Genomic DNA, 19,179 nt, shown 5'->3' with positions numbered 1-19,179 from the left:
CCGGCCCCGGCCCCCTTCCCCTTCCCCTTCCCCTTCCCCTTCCCCTTTTTTAGGTAATATCAAAAGAAATATTCACAAAGAACAAAAAGAGGAATATATGAAGCTGAGCTTGAATATCTTATACAGAGTTAATGAGAGCTAAAGAGATGGCTATCCCATTCTTATGGATAGAATCTGATTCAGCAGCAGTTGTGACATCGGTGCAAATGCAGAATATTTTCCATGATTTGCTCTTTAAAGATGAATGCATCTTAGTTTATACATGGAATCTGTAAGCTAGAAGATTTCTCATAATTTTAGGGAAGCAAATTCTCTTGCTGGTTATCTTGTGAAGAAGGCGGTAGTCAAATACATCAACATACAAAGTCCCCTTAACCAACCATTACAAAGAAGATGGCAATGGATGAAACAACTAGATCGCATTATAGATTCCATTAGTGTGTAGCTTGAGTCCCTACAGATGGCAATGCCCAAGGCGGGGGCTCTTGCTTGCGGTCAGATTTATGCTTTAGTTATCTTTCCTTTTTGTCTTTGTTTCTTAATAAAACTTATCTTCTAGCAAAAAAAATATATATAAACCCATATGGGCCAGTCAAGAAAACCAATCTACAACTGACAAAAACAACGAAGGCAAGCCCCATACAACCACTAACAGATAGGAAAACTCAAGTAAAGAGGGTTAGGCAAAATATCAGATACTCCACACAATACGTACACATAAGATTTGAGTTTCACTGGCGCCGTTCCCTTACTAAGGCTCTCTTTGGTATGATTTGAATTTATATTTATTAACTATTTTTTGTAAATTATTTGTGATAATAAATTATGGACCACAAATAGTATTCGATTGATTACTATTTATAAAATAGATTATATAATGAGAAAATAAGTTTCAGTTTTCACCTTCACCTTTGAGCTTCGAGCGAGAGAGATGATAGGATTTGGAGTTTTTTATTGGAATAGTATACAACATATTGAAGTTACATGGTTACCATTAATTTTGAATAGTTTAGCACACATGCTCATTTAAAGTAGTAAAAATCAACATAAATGATTTGTTGCCACAAATCACAAATAGCTTGAGAGTAATTTGTGATTTGTGATTTATTTTAATTTATTATAAATAGAAATAAGTGTTATTAATTATACCAAACACTTGTAAAAATAGAAATAAGTCAAATAAATAGAAATAGAAATCAAACCAAAGAGAACCTAAATAAAACCCTATTTTCTCAAAATTGACTTGTTGCCCTGACAAGTCTTGGAAGATTCCAAGGGTAGCCTTAAGAGTAAGGACACCACTTTTAAGATGCCCGGAAAAATAAAATAAGGATCAATTCTTGGTATAGGTTGGTTATACTATATTTTATCATCTCATAAATATGACTCAGAGATATATGGATATATCCATTTCATGTTAAAACCGATCTTTTATTTCTAACTAAGGTATATATTTTTTATCGGTGGTTGAATCGATCATTAGAAGAATAATTTTACCAAAAGTAAGATACCTTCTAGGAAAATGAAACTTCAATGGAAAAGAAGCAAATAAAAGCTTTCATAAAAATTCTAAAGGCAAAAGATCTATCATATACCTCTATTCTGTATGAAATTTATGGTTTCCATTGCCACAAATCCGATCACCTCCACTGAGATGAGAAGCAACTCCCCATTGCCTATACATAACCCTTTGTATAGAGGTTGGGGTAGTAGGACAATCAAATGGAAATCATGGAATAGACCCACTAATATGCCCAACGTCTTCGCTGCAATATAATGAGAGTTATTCTTCCTAGAGCAAAAAGATCAAAATCTTACATGTCCCATGCTGATTTTATAGGTTATACCTTTGCCCCATCCTAAAAGAAAAAGGTCCTTAATTACTAGTTAACAGAGTCAAACCTCCTCTTGGTTATTCAAAGAAAAAAATGCACCTTAACCATTCAGTCATGGATCGTTAATAGAGATAATCATATATTGTGAATAACCAAATTCAAAATGAAATGAAATCTTTAGGAGGAATCAATGAAAAATGAAACATGAATAAAGGACATCAATTCAAATCCTGGATCTTCAAATTAAGAGATTAAGAACCTATCAATATTAAATGTGCAATCATATTGGATGATTTGTAAATTTCTAGTTTCATATTGTAATTTTATTTGCGTTCCTATTAGATAAGATGTATTAGATAAATCGGGCCCAAGGAGAGTGGAACTTATAACCTCTTAGTTGTGAGGTATTGGTCCTAGCCAATTAAGCTATCACCTTGTGGTTATATTAGTAGTACAGGTATGTGATTGAACTAAACTTTGAAATTTGACACCTGAGCACTCTATAGTCTATACTAGGCTACAACAGGGTAGGGTTGGGCCAGGTTTTTGAAAGCCTCAGCCCAACACTAAGTCCCCTTAGCTAGGTCCAGAACTCAAGGCCAAAAAAATCCAACCATGACCCACCCTCAAGGCTTGGCTAGGCTGACCCTAATTGGCCCTAACTGGGGAAGGGAAAGGAGAAGAAGAACAAGAAAAATCAAATGATATTATTTCTCTCCATTTTTGCAATATCCCTCCATATTTGATGATGCTTAAACACTAACCAAAACTCCTTCTCCTCTTCCACAAATTTAGTTTATAAAGATATTTTTCTTGAAACTTCATTTGTTGTTGCCATATGTAATGATGTTTTCTTTGCTGTCTAAAACCATAACTCCTCTTCCACGTTGTTGCTAAAACCGGAATGGTTTAATAAATAGTTTCAGTTTCATGGTTTTTAAACGGTGTCGGTTTCACAGTTTTAAACGATTTTGATCGCGGTTTAATCCATACGATTACCAATCGGTTTGTTATTTATTCGTATGCTTACTAAAATTTGCTTTTATTAATAAACGCTTCAACCTTTTATCAAATTAATTGAGGCATTAAACAAGCAAGGATTTAACTACATAACTATATAATAAGAGTAAATTAGTGAATAGACTGTGGGCAGCCTCTATGGTCCTTAATTCTTCCCTAAATTAAACCAATCATGTTTTGTTAAAACAACCAAACAACTGAGCAAAAGAAAATATTACATGGAGAAAGAAATTCAAACAAAACTGCTAATGAACACAATTTATCGCTAGTGTTCTAAATTTAAAAAGCATGAGACAATGATGTATATATCGATTCTACACCTGCCTTAATGCCCTTAACCTCATATTCTATTTAATTGGTATATGGGTTAAATGGGTTGGTTTTGACAGTGTAAACGATTCGATTTTCACGATGTCAATTTGGTTTGAATCCGATGGGTTAAACAGTTAAAACCGAACCGACCCATTTAACTAATCGGTCTTAAACTTGAAACCATAACCAAACCATTTACTAAACGGTTTTGTGGTTTTGGTATAAATGGCTCGGTTCAGTTTTGATAAACGGTTTCGATTTCAAATTCACATCCTTACTTAATCGGGCCTTAACCGGGCTATAGATCTATTTAACTTTAAACGGGTCTTCTTTAAAATTTGTCTCTTAAATATACTTGAAGATGAATGCCAATAAAATGAGGCAAAGATGAGCATAGTAAAGAAAGATCTCATTGTTAAAATGAATTAAGCCAAAAATGGGCAAAGCAGCTAAGGCCCTCTTTAGTATCATTTTTCATTTTTTTTTTTATTCAAAAATGGTTTTGGTTGCATTTCGTATCATTTATGGATCTTGTTTTTATTTAAAAAAAAAAAAAAAAAATTGGTAAAACACTAAAACCAAAAAGAGATCAAGAGTCATTTATATGTTTTGGCCACAAATGATTTTCAGTTGCTTTTGTGCTAGACTTTAATGAACATGTGCTTAAATGTTCACTATATAGGGGTAAAGTAGTCATTTGCTTAATTAGAAAAAGAATTATAAGAATAATGGGTGAAGGGAATCTCTTCACCCATTTCTTTAAAAAATTATTTTGCATATAGAGATACCAAACTATTTCTCACAAAAAATCATCTTTGTCAAGTAGTTATCAAATCATTTTTATGTTATGATAACAAATTATTTTCATTAATGATTTTTTTTAAATAGAAAAAAATAAAAAATAAAAATGATACCAAAGAGGGCCTAAGTTCTAGGGCACTCAATCTTTAACCCATGAAACTCTAATCAATTAAACTATGCATATACAATCCAAGTTTGGCAAATTCAAATCAATTAAATTATACTTGAAAATAGATGAATGTTCAAATAACAATCACCACAATTTCAACTGTACATATCACATAAAAATAATAATAATATTAAAAAAAAAAGGGAAAAGGTTGGGTATGCCGCCGATATCAAGTATGCTAGTACCCATTGTGTCTATCTCTCTCTTCCTTTTTTTTGAAATGACCCTCATATCCTTCCTGAATGATACTTCATCATGTGTTCCTATTGGTGCTATCCGCTAGCATACTTGATATCGGCGGCATACCTATCCCTCTCCCTAAAAAAAAATACAAATAATATTAAAGGGGTGGGGCTTAAAGGAGTTGGTTCAAGTCGGACTTATAAATGTATCGGATTGATTGAGCTAGGGGTGTTAATTCGTGGCCCGGCCCGACTAAACCGACCGGGACCGACCGTTTATAGACCGGCCCGGCCCGGACCGTTTATTAAACGTGTCGGGCTTGAGCCCGGCCCGTTTATAAATGGTCGGTCTCGGTTTTGCTACTTGGACCGTCGGGCGCCCGACCGAGACCGACCGAATAACGCCCGACCGAGACCGGCCTATTGTGCACCAACTTGGCCCGACCCTTTAATGATTCTATAATACCTATTTTACCCCCCAAATTAAAGAATAAAAACTAAAAAGTAAAGACATGTTCACATTTTAAATAATGGTTATATTTGGTATCATTTATTGATTTATTGTCATTTTTTTGGACTTACATGAGTGGGCCGAAATATAATAGCACATTTTAAAGAGGGCCCGTTTAAAAACCGGTTAAAGCCCGTTTAACATTAAACATGTCCGTAGCCCGGTTAAGGCCCGACTAAAGCCTGATTAAGATAGCCCGATTATAGCCCGAGACCGATCGACCGAATCTAAAGTGTACCATGCCCTCAATAACTAAGCCCGATTAATTAAATGGGCGGACACGGTGTAGCCTTTGAAAGTCTTCAAGCCCGATTAAGCCCGATCAAAACCGAACCGGCCCGACCGGTTGACACCCCTAGATTGAGCTAGGTCAGTGCAACATGTACTACTTGTTTATAAATGTGTTATTAATCTGACTAATCTAAATCGAACCATAAACATATCGGGTTTGGTGCGGGTCTGAAATTGACACCCCTACAATACAACAACTATTTAAGGGTGGGGCCACCAATCACTAAAATATGACTCCCACTTGACCACATGGTAATAATACGCGGAATACTGATGATCTTCAAACATCGTGGATGCTTTTCTGGCTGCCAACTCAGCAGCACGTGTCAAAATATTTCTTTGTTCACGCTTTCCACCTATACATCTAAAGGCCTTGGCGGTTTTCGTCCTTATTAGCCTTTTGCCGTTTTATATATTTAGCATTAAATTTCCAAACTCTCCCTCTTCTCTCTCTCTCTCTCTCTCTCTCTCTCTCTCTCTCTCTCTTGTTTGGTTTTGAATTTATAAATTATATACTATTTTTCGTGCGAGGTTTGGTGGTGGCGGTGGATTCAACTCTTCTAAATGGGTATATCTCTAAGACGAACAATTTTGAATGAAATCTTAATTTTCTTAATTTTTTTCTTTTTTTCTTCTTTGGCTCTTAGTTCCTTGTTTCATGTTGCAGGCTCTTCCCTTCAAAATCAACAAATGCAGATTCCGTAAAGGTTAGCTTTTTTTATATCTCACTACTTTTCGTTCATGATTCAACTAATTTCGCAGTTTTGACTGGTAACTAAATCAGTATTTTCGTCAATCGATCAACTTCTTTGAACTATGGGATCATTAGTTTCAGTTACTTATCTTTTTTAAAGTTTAATTTGATTTTCATATGTATTGGTCTTATATCCTCTGTGTTCAGATTTGCATTCATTGACCTAGTTTTCATTTTAGCTGGATCTTTTTGTTACAGCTATGAATTAAAAATTTTCAAAACAAATATATTTTTAAATGTGTGAATGGATAAAATGCAGAATGAGCTAATTACTGAAATATGGTTGCAATAGATTCATAAATTTAAATACATACAAAAAATGTTATCTCATCTCTCTAGTTGATTCGGTGGAGATTGAGAAGAAGGAAAATAACCTAAATTAGACTACTGAGGTGGCAAAATTGTTCCCTCGCCTTACATTGATTTTTGTAAGAATTCATGTCTTCTTCTTCTTATTATTATTATTTTTTTCTTTCAATTTTCCCTTAGTTGGGGAGCAGGGCAGAATCGTATTAGTATTACTTCCTCAGATTTATGGAAACCCTTATCTAGCTATGCATTAATTCTTTTTTTTTTTTTTGGGGGGGGGGGGGGGTGGGGGGGGGGTGGGGGTCATGTATCTTAGGCTCCTACATTGATAGAGTTGGGACTCACTTTAGTTCATTGAATTGATTGAGATGGTCTTTGACAGAAAGTTCTCTCAAGATAATGGGCTGTCTTCAGACATGGAGATGTTCAGAGTCTTTGGTAGTGATAATTGCTTCACTTGTGGTGTTGGCTTCAGTGGTTCATCTGTTCTTGTTCCCTTTGGTGCCATTCTCTCTCTTTTACACCAGAAACCGGGAAGTTCAGAGTTCTTGTTCTCCGGTTCATGGATCAAGTGAGGGAGGGAAGCAACATGGGTCCAGGAATTTTAAGACAAGTCTTGATTTAGATCGTCGGTTTTCGGCAGATGCACATAAGGCAGTTGTTTACCATGGTGCACCATGGTTGGCGAGGATTGGCCGGTGGCTTTCTGGCTGTGATTCAATAACTACATCTGTCAGTGTAGTTGAGGTAGGTAATATGAAGATACTTAAAAGTGTTATCATTTTGAGGGGTGGGTCTCACTATTTTTCTTTGATTGAGAGTGTTAGCTTGGATTTTGCAAGATCGCACTGCTAAGATCTCATCTTGTACTTCTAAAGTTTTGCCTTCCTCTTTTAATTGAGTAGTTGTTGTTACATGGTATTTACTCAACCTTTCAGTTTTGAGTATTTTTTTATATCGTCCATTTAATGAACTGTTCTCAAAAATTAAATATTTGAATTTTTAAGTTCTATAATTGCACCCCCTCCCCCTCCCCCTCCCCCCCAAAAAAAAAGTTTGATCCTGTTTCTGTTGATTGCGTCATTAAATTCATTATGTTGAGATCTGGCCTTCTCGAAGACATTGTTGGTATGTCTAGCAATTTTGGACAAGGAGATCCACAGTTTAAAAGGTTGGATCAGTTGGACTTCCAGTACATCACTGTTCATAACTCTTGTTTGTGCTGACAGAAAATAGGTGGGAATGACTGCAAGAATGACTGTAGCGGTCAAGGTGTTTGCAACCGGGAAATGAGACAATGCAGATGGTTTCATGGATTTTCTGGTCAGAATTAATTTTTCCTCGTTTTTGTAATTTTATTTTCAAAAGTTCATTATTGAGGCCTTCTATTTATGGGTATTAAACCCTTTCACTGTACCCTATTACCATTTACCATTTACTGAGAAAGAGGGGGAATAATAAGGATCACCTTATTCAAATTATACAGTTTGCGGATTTTAACTTGCTTCGTTTCTCAACAACTAGGTTCCGGTACATTCTTGTGATATAATTGTGTTACAACTGCTTATCCCAAAAGCTCAAGCTGTTAAGTGAGGGGTACAACAATGTATATCAACACACATCAACACCCTCATCAATGTATATCGACGCATATCAACAAACACACACACACACACCCCGGATGCACATGCAGGCTACACACACGGTTCTGCACGTGACACCATCATGTGGCACCAAGGAGCACAAAGTAGGGGCACAACAACTCATAACACAGACCCCTTGCAGTTACCAGGGATTGATCACCCAACCTCCTGGCTCTGATACCATGTAGCTGTATATCAGATCAGCATACAACCAATAGGAGAAGAATAGAAGGAGAGAAGAAAGGAGAAGAAAGAACAGGGGAAAAAGAAGTCCATGAAGAGGAGAGCTCCAACCGCGAGCAATATTCATTAAATAATATGAGGAAATAAGAACAAGAAAAAACTTCCCCGCATTAGTATAAAACAGGACCACTGTACCCTTATTTAAAACATTGAAGAATGTCCCAAATTACCCCTATCGATAGGATAGGAGTAAACACATCAGTCTCGACAAAGTGGAAGTCCTAGAATTGTACATGGAGTGTTTAAAAGCTGTCTTCAGTATTCTGAGTTCCCAATTGACAATCAAAAAGAATGTTTTAATTCCTTGCAGTTTGTAAGTTTTTTTTCCTATTTAACTTGAAATGTTGAAAATATTTTCCACAAAATTAGAGTAAATCACTCCTGGATACACATAATCAGTTTTATGGGCAAGATAAAACTTGAAAGTTAACTGTATGTATTTAAGTAGTTCTGAGGAAACTGACTTAACACTTATAATTTTATATATCTCATTTTCTTTTGGTTGCATTTACGTTCACTCATTAATATTTTGGATCTAAAATCTCTGCTAAAAATTAAACAGGGGAAGGTTGCTCAGAGAAACTGCAGTTGGAATGCAACTATCCAGGAACACCAGAGCAACCATATGGGAGATGGGTTGTCTCGATTTGCGCTGCCTATTGTGATACAACAAGAGCTATGTGTTTCTGTGGACAAGGCACCAAATATCCAAATCGGCCTGTCGCAGAGGCATGTGGGTTTGAACTGAGGTAAGGACCCTGAATTTATAGTATGAGCTTCAATCATGGTATCTCTCTAGTCTCTATGGACAATTAATTCAAGGATAAAATCCTGTCACAGCTTACCATCTGGACCTGGTGCTCCGAAACTGGCCAATTGGTCACAGCCTGATCATGATATTTTCACAAGGAACAGTAGCATAGCTGGATGGTGTAATGTGGACCCAGAGGAAGCATACACATCCGAGGTTGAATTCAAAGAGGAATGTGATTGCAAATATGATGGCCTCTGGGGTCGTTTCTGTGAACTTCCTGTGCAATGCACGTGTCTTAACCAATGCTCTGGTCACGGACATTGCCGTGGTGGATATTGTCAGGTATGAAAATTTTAAAGCTTTCAATATTTAGGGTGTTTTCCAATCTAAAGTCATGATATTTGATTTGACTCCTTTTTTTCAGATGTGATCAACTAACTGGCGCAGTTTTCATCTTTAGTGCAACAGTGGTTGGTATGGAACAGATTGCAGTATCCCGTCTGTTTTATCATCCCTACAAGAGTGGCCTCGATGGCTTCGGCCAGCCACAATTCATGTGTCTGATGCACAAGTCAGCAGCAGCCCTGTCAACCTTAACACTGTGGTTAAAAAGAAAAGACCCCTTATATATGTTTATGATTTGCCACCAGAATTCAACAGTCTCCTTCTTGAGGTTGGAATGGGCACTTAAAACCTTTACCAGTGCGAGCACACAACAAGCTTTCAATTATATTCTTCATTTGATTTCTTGGCTATTGCAGGGTCGGCATTTCAAGCTTGAATGTGTAAACCGAATTTATGATGGTCAGAATGCAACATTGTGGATGGATCAGTTATATGGCGCTCAGGTGTAATTTGACTGTCTAATGCTACTAGCACAGAGATATTGAAATTAGCGTAGCATCTACTTTCTTTTGACACACCACTTTTGCAGATTGCTCTCTATGAAAGTGTTCTGGCTAGCCCTTATCGAACATTAAACAGTGAAGAAGCAGACTATTTCTTTGTTCCTGTTCTAGATTCATGCATTATAACTCGTGCTGATGACGCACCCCACTTTAGTATGAAGGTAATTTTGTGCTCACATGTGCTCTGATGTTGTACGTATGATTGCTTTGTACCTCATGAACTACCTCATTTTATGGTTATGTAAGTTCTTTCTTGAAACTTTTTATCAAACAAACTACATGGCTTGTTTTTTATGTAAGCGATAAACCATTAGACTTCCCAAGAAGGTTGCCAAGAATATTTGTCCTGGTAGATATAGTTAATTTATACATGTGTCTATGTAACATGCTTTACAAGATTCTATTTTTTTTTTTTTTTTTGCCATAATTTCAGGAGCACATGGGTTTAAGGAGCTCTCTAACCCTTGAGTTCTATAAGAAGGCATATGATCACATAGTTGAGCATTATCCTTACTGGAATCGCTCAGCAGGAAGAGACCATATTTGGGTATGATGTAAATTGAGGATGATCATTGGTTGACAATGTGGATAACGGATAGAACAGAAGAGAGTGAATATTTGTACTTTGCTATATTGGGAAAAATGTTAAGCAGTTGTCTTCTTCTTATCTTCGTTGTGTGTATTCTAATGGTGTTGCATCTATACCTAAACGCAGTTTTTCTCATGGGATGAAGGTGCTTGCTATGCTCCTAAAGAGATTTGGAACAGCATGATGTTGGTACACTGGGGAAACACTAATTCAAAGCATAACCAGTCTACAACAGCATATTGGGCTGACAAATGGGACCAAATTCCTGCACACAAGCGAGGCAATCATCTGTGCTTTGACCCTGAGAAGGATCTTGTGCTTCCTGCATGGAAACGACCAGATCCAAGTTCCTTGAGATCAAAACTATGGGCTAGGTATGTATCTCATTGAAACTTATGTTCTGCTAATTTGGTTCTGTCGTCAACACTGCTGATTGAAGTGGATAGTGACCACCAATTTGAAGTTAGCTATGCAAGATTGAAACCAATTGAGCCTTGTGCTTGCAGGCCCCTTGAGAGACGTAGGACACTTTTCTACTTCAATGGAAATCTTGGACCAGCTTATGCTAATGGCAGGCCTGAAGATACGTATGTAGACTAAGATCCAGTCCTTAAGAATTTGGGTTTTAGTTGACATGCCTAATGCGTCTACTTGGTTTTGATTATTCAGGTATAGCATGGGTATCAGGCAGAAACTGGCAAAAGAATTTGGTTCAAGCCCAAACAAAGAAGGAAAACTAGGGAAACAACATACAGAAGATGTTGTTGTAACCCCAGTAAGGTCTATGAATTATTATGAGGATCTTGGAAGCTCTGTTTTCTGTGGAGCATTACCTGGAGATGGTTGGAGTGGTCGAATGGAAGATAGTATCTTACATGGATGCATCCCTGTCGTTATTCAGGTTTTGATTTCTTCCTCCTTGTTAGTCCTCCAATCATTGACAAGAGAAAATCCAATGCAACTGATAGCTGTGAATAGCGTAGCAACACATAACAATGTATGTGTACAAAAGTTAGAGGGTTAGGATTTGAAAATCAGGATAATTCAATTGGGTTGACCTAATAAAAAGGCGTACCCACTGCATGAGGCTTCCGCCATTGCGGAGTCTGAGGAGAGTCATTATATACACAGCCTTACCCCAATTCGCAGAGAGGCTGTTTCCCGACTCGAACCCACGACCACTAAGTCACAATGGAGCAACCTTACAGTTGTACCAAGGTCCGCCCTTTAATTGGTTTAACCTAATATATCTTCTAAGGAGGATCTATCAAGTATTCAAGCTGTACATCCTTCCCATATTCATGTCAGGCATAGTTCTAATGTTGGTGGGAAATCTAAGTTTCTACTTGGAGTAACCTAATATTTCCTAAGCCAAGGTAAGCATCAATTTTTGTATTTGCTGAATCAGTTGCCACTATTTAAACAGAGCCGTTAGCTAATTTTTCAGTCTTCTTTTTTTATTTTTTTATTATGACCTTCGTAACATTCTATTTTAATGCAATGCTCAGCTTTTGATTTACATCAGTTTCTAGATAGCTATTTGTCTTCCTTTGACTGCAATGACTATTGGTTTCTTGCTATATTCAGGATGGGATTTACCTGCCATATGAGAATGTACTCAATTATGATAGCTTTGCTGTGTGAATTCGAGAGGATGATATTCCAAACTTGATCAAGAGTCTACGGGTAATTTTTTTCTTTCTTTGGTAGTTACGAAGGTGGGATCGTAAAATTTTATCTGGGGGAAGCAGCAATTTATTGTGGGTTATGCTCTCAGTTTTCTTTTCTTGACTTATTTTTTAGGGAATTGATAAAGAAGAAATAAAATTCAAGTTGGTAAACATTCAAAGGATCTGGCAGAGGTTCTTGTATCGTGATTCTGTTTTACTTGAGGCTGAACGTCAAAAAAGTGCTAGTGGCCTTGTGGATGACTGGGCTGTTGAGTTCTTGAGACTGACTGAAGATGATGTCTTTGCTACATTCATACAGGTAGCTTCCTTACTGCTGCTGTTTGTCTGGAGCTGTTTATGTTTTTCTAGAAAAATGTTAATGAAACTTGACATAAGCATCTTAGGATTGGCCATCATAAGTAACTCAATACACTACATAAGCTGCAAAATGGGTATAATAATATAAATTTATATACAATAACAACTCAGCCTTATCCCAATTAAATGGGGTCCGCTACATGTATCCTATTTGTCCAATCAGTTCTATTCAAAGCCATACAAAATTCTGATCCTAAAAGCTATACATGTTCTTCTCTACTTCTTTTATGGTTGTTTTAGGCCTACCTCTAGGTCTTTCTAAGCTCCTTCGATTTGCAATAAATCACTTTTCCGTACTGGAGCATTCAAAGGTCTTTGTTGCACATGTCCATGCCACCTTAGACGAGTTTGTCGCAATTTATCACGAACAGGGGCAATGCCGAAGTTTGCTCTAATTTGTTCATTCTTTTCTCTTATCTTTTATAGTTTCACTACTCATCCATCACAACATTCTCATTTCTGCGACATTAAGTTTGTTTAAATGTTTTTCCTTTACTGTCCAACATTCAGTCCCATTCATCATTGCTGGTCGTATAACCATTCTATTAAATTTTCCTTTGAATTTTAAAGGGATACGTCAATCACACAACACTCCAGATGCACTCCTCCATTTCGTCCACCCTATTTTAATTCTTTGTATAATATCATCCTCTATTTCTCTTCCTTTATTCTTGAGTGAACCTAGGTATCTAAAATTATCACGTTGCGGTAACTCCCTATTATCATTTTTTCACCACCCCACTCTATCCTGTTGTTATTAAAGTTACATATCATGTACTATGTTTTTGTTCTGCTTATCTTCTTCCTCTTTACACTTTCATTCATTCTGTCTCCTTTTCTTTTTATCCTTTAATCAGTTACTGTGTTTCTTAATGTAAAAACCTGTAGTTTTTTTAAGTCTTCACCTGATGTCTTGATATCTTGCTGCTCAGTCTAATATATTTCAATTCTTGGTAGTCTGTATGATCATAAATCATAGTCAGAGCTGTGATTGCTGTGTCCAATATCGCTTTTTGATAAGATCCTTAGATCTTCAATAATTTAACCAAATGTCTTACGTTCTTTTTTACTTATGATCATAAGATGATAAGATAATTAGTTTTCAGTTCATTTAAATTCTTTCTCGATCCGGTTGATTACCTCATGAGTGCAAGAATCTCATCTCACTTGAAATTGTACCTATATCACCCTGATCTGTTGATACTTTGGTGCCAGACATTCTCCTCTTGTCCAGTTCCTTTGATTTACCTGTTTAATCTTTCTTTTAAGTTTCATTTGGCTTGGCTTCCATCTGGTCACAATTTTTCCTTCTTTTTATTTTGGTGGGTAAAATTTATTTGATCACATTTATTTTTCATCATTGCTCTGTGTGTGCGCGCCACTGTGCCGTACTGCTTTGTAAAACCCTTAGTCATTTGTTTCAACTCCTATCCCTCCTTGAAAACTCTAAATATCAAAAGGTTCATGTTATATAATTAGGCTTTGTTTTCGGGAGCATATGCTTGTAGGCTGTCAGTTTCTTTACCGACCTGTCATCAACATATTCTGTCCATGTATTTGTCACGGTATTGTTTGTGTCACTGCATTCTTTTACTTCCCTTATTTTTGGTGGGCATGCAGGTTATTACTTGGAAGGTCAGTGGGTAGAGTAAAAATATTTAACCAGGTCTGTTATTTCAATTCTAAAAGGCCTAAGAAGCTAGCTAGGTTCTTCTTGCAGTTTGGCATCAGCAAACACATTGCCTTTTTTTAGGAGAATAGTGATTCAAAACCATGCAAATCTGTTACACAAAAATGAGGACTGGATTTTCCATTTTTCTTCAATAATTCCTGAAACTTATTATTTGCATAAATGCAAATATAAATCTACTCTTAAAATTGCATGCCGCAAATCGTGTAAGATGATAGAATAAGTACACTAGATGTCCTAGCAAAAACATTTGGTCTTTCCTCTCGCTCCATATGAGTCAGTTGTATTTTGTCAGATTGGTGTTGCCATGTATGCAAATGTGGTGCCTCATAAATATGTCCAAGTCATTGATCTAGCTAAACTTTTTGTCTAATGAGATATTCAAATTATTTTAATACTAACAGTCGCAAAATAATGATTGATATCGGCAACTCAAGAATGACAATTTGTCAAGCAACAATACAAAACCTTACCATTCAATGATGACATCATTTTTTAGACATGTTAATATGTTGATATAGGCTAAAATTGATTTGTATGGCCTGTTACACAATGATCCTTGTAGAAAATTGTGGCACTGATTGATATAGCTGAATGCTCTTTTTGTTACCAAGGTTCTACACTACAAGTTACACAATGATCCTTGGAGGCGGCAACTCAGTTACGTGAAAAAGGAATATGGATTGCCGGCGGAGTGCTTGATCAAAACCGAGTGAGGGGTTGCAAATAATCAATAGAACTTCTCAAAAGAAACTGGTGCTACTGAGCTGAGGCAAGAAAAAAAGGTCCCTCATTGCCCTTTCATTTTTCATTCGACTGATACTATGTGACCTCACAAGTGCAATAAAAAGCAGCATCTGGTTATAATTTGGGGCAAGTCCCACTGTAACAATCAAGTCATTCATAAAGGAAAAAAGAAAATGTCATTTAATTCCCACTTCCAATTTCCTTTATACCAAACAAAATCAATTGATACAATCTTTTAACCATTATATGCTTGAGGTACACAATTTATTTTGTAGAGCTTATGAATTGAAGAGAGGAAAAAGCAAATTACATTCATTTCTTAGATCTTATTAGTTCTTACTGCCTTCATGTCATTCAGTTACAGATGCACACTGAAAGAATATCAAGTGCACTTTTTTCTATATTTCTTGAAATCTATTGTAGTTGTCTTGTCTATATGTGAATAGTGGAAGCTGGGATCAATCAATCTCATATGATGTACTGCTTTGGCAGATCTGCACCAGAGATAAATTGATGAAGCTACATACATACAACCTCTTTAGGGTTGGCAATCTTGACCCCTCCTATCCCTAATGATACAGGTTTTCTGCTGGCAGTCCACTTGATTCATACAGGTTCGCGAAAGAAAATCTTGGGTATTGACTTTATTGCAATAAAAAATCGCAATCCACAACCAGGGCTATCTACTTCAGTGCAAGTTGCACTTTCATGGTGGAACTTTAGTTCCAATTAAGACAGAAGAGTTCATATATATTTCCTTTATAGTTGTGTGATACTGCCATCTCCTTGGTCTTTTCAAAGTATTACCTGTCATATAATGTAAACATATGATATCCCTAGTGCTGGTTTGGTCACAACAAAACCATATCTTTCTGGTGTTTCAACGTCATTGTGGGTAAGTAGACAGACTCCTTTCAGAGTCACCGATCTGATTGAAATTGGGTTAGATTAATCCACCTTTTTAGGGCCACTGGTGACCGACTCAAATTGTTAGTGTGGTTTTTATCCATAATAATATAAGTATAGTGTGGGATATGTTTAAGAATAATTTAGGGTTTATCAGTGAAAATGCAATGGGCATACAATTTCTTAAATTTATTTGGGAGGGGTCGATATTTTGGCCCTTTATATTGTGGCATATACACATCCGGCATTATACATATCTAGAGGGGGAAAGTTGTTTTGGTGGGTGAAAGTGGAGTATTAATTTAGGGTCATCAATGAAGATGCAATGAGCATACAATTTCTTAAATTTAATTGGGAGGGGTCGATATGTTGGCCCTTTATATTGGCATTATACACATGCAGTATCATACACATTTATAGGGGGGAAGTTGTTTTGGTGGGTGAAAGTGGAGTTGTGTCATTTAATAAGAGAGGAGAGAGTGTTTGTGAGGGGAAGTGTGGATTTGGCTCCTCTGTGGCATAATATAGTGTCTGGTGCGCATTCAACGTTCAAAAATGCCTTGGGTTGCGTGTGACTGTCTTGGGTTCTGTGCCAAGGCGTTTCTAACAGTTGAATGCACGCCGAACATTGTGTTGCGCCACAAAGGAGTTCAATCCGGGATGTGTACACAATGGTCATAAACCTGCCTTTTCCCTTTTTTACTTTATTATTTATGTATGAGCGTGGTTGTTTTTAGGTAAAGTTCATCTGATTGATTAAAAAATCAGTCATGTGGCATTGTTGGACGAGACCCCAAGGGCTCTTTCATGCTCGTCAAGTTTTTGTCAAGTTTTAGCCTAATTAGCATTGGAGTGTCAAAATTTTGCTTTGAAAATTCATATATATAGGAGGATTATAAGATGGTGGATTCCAATATATAACTGGCTGAATATAAATGGCTGTATATTTACAACGGATACTTGATTGAATTTGAATATGGAATTTGACATGTGTTAATCTAGATATTGTGCTCTTACTATTTAATTGTCAGAATCATATTTTTAAGTGTTAAAATTCTCATTTGACAGTATTTAATATAATGTATAATAAATAATTTTAGAATAATATTAATAAAAAATAGTAGAATTTGTGAATAATCACCGGGTGTAAATTATGTAAAGGTGATCAAATGGTCTTCGGTTGCATTGTTGCTACGCTGACACGAAAGCCAGTGCAACAGATGCATTGACAAGGAAACAGTTTAGGGAGTAGGGTTTTTTTTTTTTTTTTTTTTTTACACTCGGCTATGTCTGGACATAAAGAATGGGTTAAGAGTTTAAGATGTATTCATTTTGTATAGGGTTTTTTAAAAGTTTTGATAGAGACAAATAATTTGTAAACATTACTTGAATATACAATGATAGTACCATGAAAGCTAGACTCGCTAGACATGGGACCAGCATTACATTCTAACCAAAGTTGCATTTCCTGTTGAGTTTCCTCCTTTATTATGTCATGTTGAGTGAATTTTTTTTTATCCCCTTTGGTTAGAGAAGTGGCCTCCTTAATTAACCCAAAAATAAAAAAGTGCAACAAAAAGTGGCATGGAACATGATGGAATAAACTAGTGTCTTTTTTTTTTATTAAATTCAATAGATACTTGATGTTTCATGATCATCTTTTACCAGAATTACTTTCAAAACAAAAACCAAAAAAAAAGTAAAAAGTGTCTACGTAGATCAGCTTACCATAGTAAATCCAAATGACAAAGCTTTCTTTGACATCTTAAATTGAAAACAATTCCTTTACATTGTTGACATGGAAATGCTTTTGTCACACTCATTTTCACTTCCATTTTTATCCTGTTCTTTAATATTTTAGTCACATGGATTGGTGATTTGGCTGATTGACTATTCGATAAAGATGGGACCCTTAAGAAACTCCCCATTAAGTATGACGGTTTACTCATTCGTTTGGATTCATTATTTTAGTTATTTTCTCTTGACCTCTCGATGGTTCATGATGAGTTCATGTTTTGTTCACTTTTATATTTTTCAATTATTTTACGTCTCTAAGTAGTTCATGGCTCTACTAAACTGGTCTAAAAGTTCCCCATTTATAGATAATAATAGATAACAATAATGGGATAATATCATCACCAAATTTGGACCTATCTTGCAATAATTATAATGAGTGACATGGATGGAGTTTCGAAGAACTTTGCCTTTTCATATGATCCAAAGTTTACCAAAAAAAAATTGATGATCCAAAGTAAAATAAACATAATAACAAAGGGATGTCTTGGGTTTACGGTTACCAAACCTATTGAAGATCTCTCTTTCTTTTTTTTTTTTTTTTTTTTTTTTTTTTTTTTTTTTTTTTTTTTTTTTTTTTTTTTTTTTTTTTTTTTTAATTTGCTTTTGCATGACTCACTATGGGGTTAGACAAGGGACCCATCAACAAGCCAAAAAGGGGATTGCTGAGTGGCTAAGAGACTGGGTCACACATATTATGTACTATTAGTAGTATTCTTAGTATATTAAATAGGGTGGGGGTGTAAGGAGGTCGAACTCATGACCTACCCTCTAGACTTATGTTAGGGCTCACAAGGCTAGCAGCCAACCACTGCGCTACAACGCAGGCCTCCATGGAAGACTTATTAATATGGCGAGTGTTACACCTTTTAAATAACTAGGACATATGCACAAACAGGTCCCACCTTAATCAATGTGCCCTAGTAATCAATATGATTGGAAGAGATTTAATTAAATCCTTTAAAGTTTGGTAAAAAAAAAATTTCTTAAACCCTAGGTCTATAAGATATCTCTAGATCAACACAAAACATAGAGGAGATATGTTGTAATTTCGATTATACGCATATTTAAGGAGATCATTCAGATTAGAAATATGTGGGTTCAAAAATTTCAGGGATGTTGTAAATATTCTCTTATATTTTGAATGCCATTATATCTTTAAAAAAAAAAAAAAAAAAAAAAATTGTTTCATTTTTCATTAGAATTTCAAAACTTTAATTTTCCATTTGGCAATTCCATTTCAGCATGAAACTTAGCAAGGGAAAAGGAACTTGGGACCTTTTAGTTCACAAATCAATTATATTCAATCTATCATGTGATGGATATTTGTGTCATCTAGAGAGACCTCTAAATTTGCTAAACTAGTCTTTAAAAAAATTCATCATTTGAAACACTTATATATTTCTTGATGATCCAACCAATTAAAAGATTCTCTATAGAAGTAGAAATGACCATTGTTCAGTCTTCTGTAGTACATGATGGAACATCTAGTTGGGATTGCCCTAAAAACTAGAAATGTGGGTAATCTAAGAGGTGCCTTAGCACAGTTGGCAAGGGATCATACTAAAGGTTGTTGTTTCTCAATAGTTTTGATCCGGTTTTGGTCAGGTTGAATTGGTTCAATCTATTATTGGAATAACCCAAAACCAAAACCATTAAGAGTTTTCGGTTTT

At 35.9% G+C, this 19,179-nt stretch overlaps 1 protein-coding gene across 3 annotated transcripts; it reads left to right on the top strand.

The window, feature by feature from the left end:
- The first annotated feature begins 5,578 nt into the window (after positions 1-5,578).
- LOC122085578 lies at positions 5,579-15,121 on the top strand. Of its 3 annotated transcripts, XM_042654162.1 has the most exons (16): positions 5,580-5,689; positions 5,789-5,828; positions 6,567-6,931; positions 7,414-7,507; positions 8,633-8,819; positions 8,911-9,166; positions 9,285-9,497; positions 9,586-9,672; positions 9,759-9,893; positions 10,166-10,279; positions 10,448-10,695; positions 10,828-10,908; positions 10,991-11,222; positions 11,909-12,007; positions 12,125-12,310; positions 14,674-15,121. In XM_042654162.1, exons 3-14 carry the CDS (start codon positions 6,584-6,586, stop codon positions 11,963-11,965), a joined length of 2,052 nt encoding a protein of 683 aa, XP_042510096.1. In that variant the 5' UTR covers positions 5,580-5,689; positions 5,789-5,828; positions 6,567-6,583; the 3' UTR covers positions 11,966-12,007; positions 12,125-12,310; positions 14,674-15,121. The 3 variants fall into 3 exon arrangements, with proteins under 3 accessions (XP_042510169.1, XP_042510096.1, XP_042510024.1); XM_042654090.1 differs by lacking the exons at positions 11,909-12,007; positions 12,125-12,310; positions 14,674-15,121 and having other exon boundaries at positions 10,991-11,901; XM_042654235.1 differs by lacking the exons at positions 10,166-10,279; positions 11,909-12,007; positions 12,125-12,310; positions 14,674-15,121 and having other exon boundaries at positions 5,579-5,689; positions 10,991-11,902.
- Positions 15,122-19,179: the final 4,058 nt, after the last annotated feature.

Source organism: Macadamia integrifolia, chromosome 1 (assembly GCF_013358625.1).
Source record: "Macadamia integrifolia cultivar HAES 741 chromosome 1, SCU_Mint_v3, whole genome shotgun sequence".
Taxonomy (NCBI): Eukaryota; Viridiplantae; Streptophyta; class Magnoliopsida; order Proteales; family Proteaceae; genus Macadamia; species Macadamia integrifolia.
This window is presented reverse-complemented; position numbering and strand designations above follow the sequence as displayed.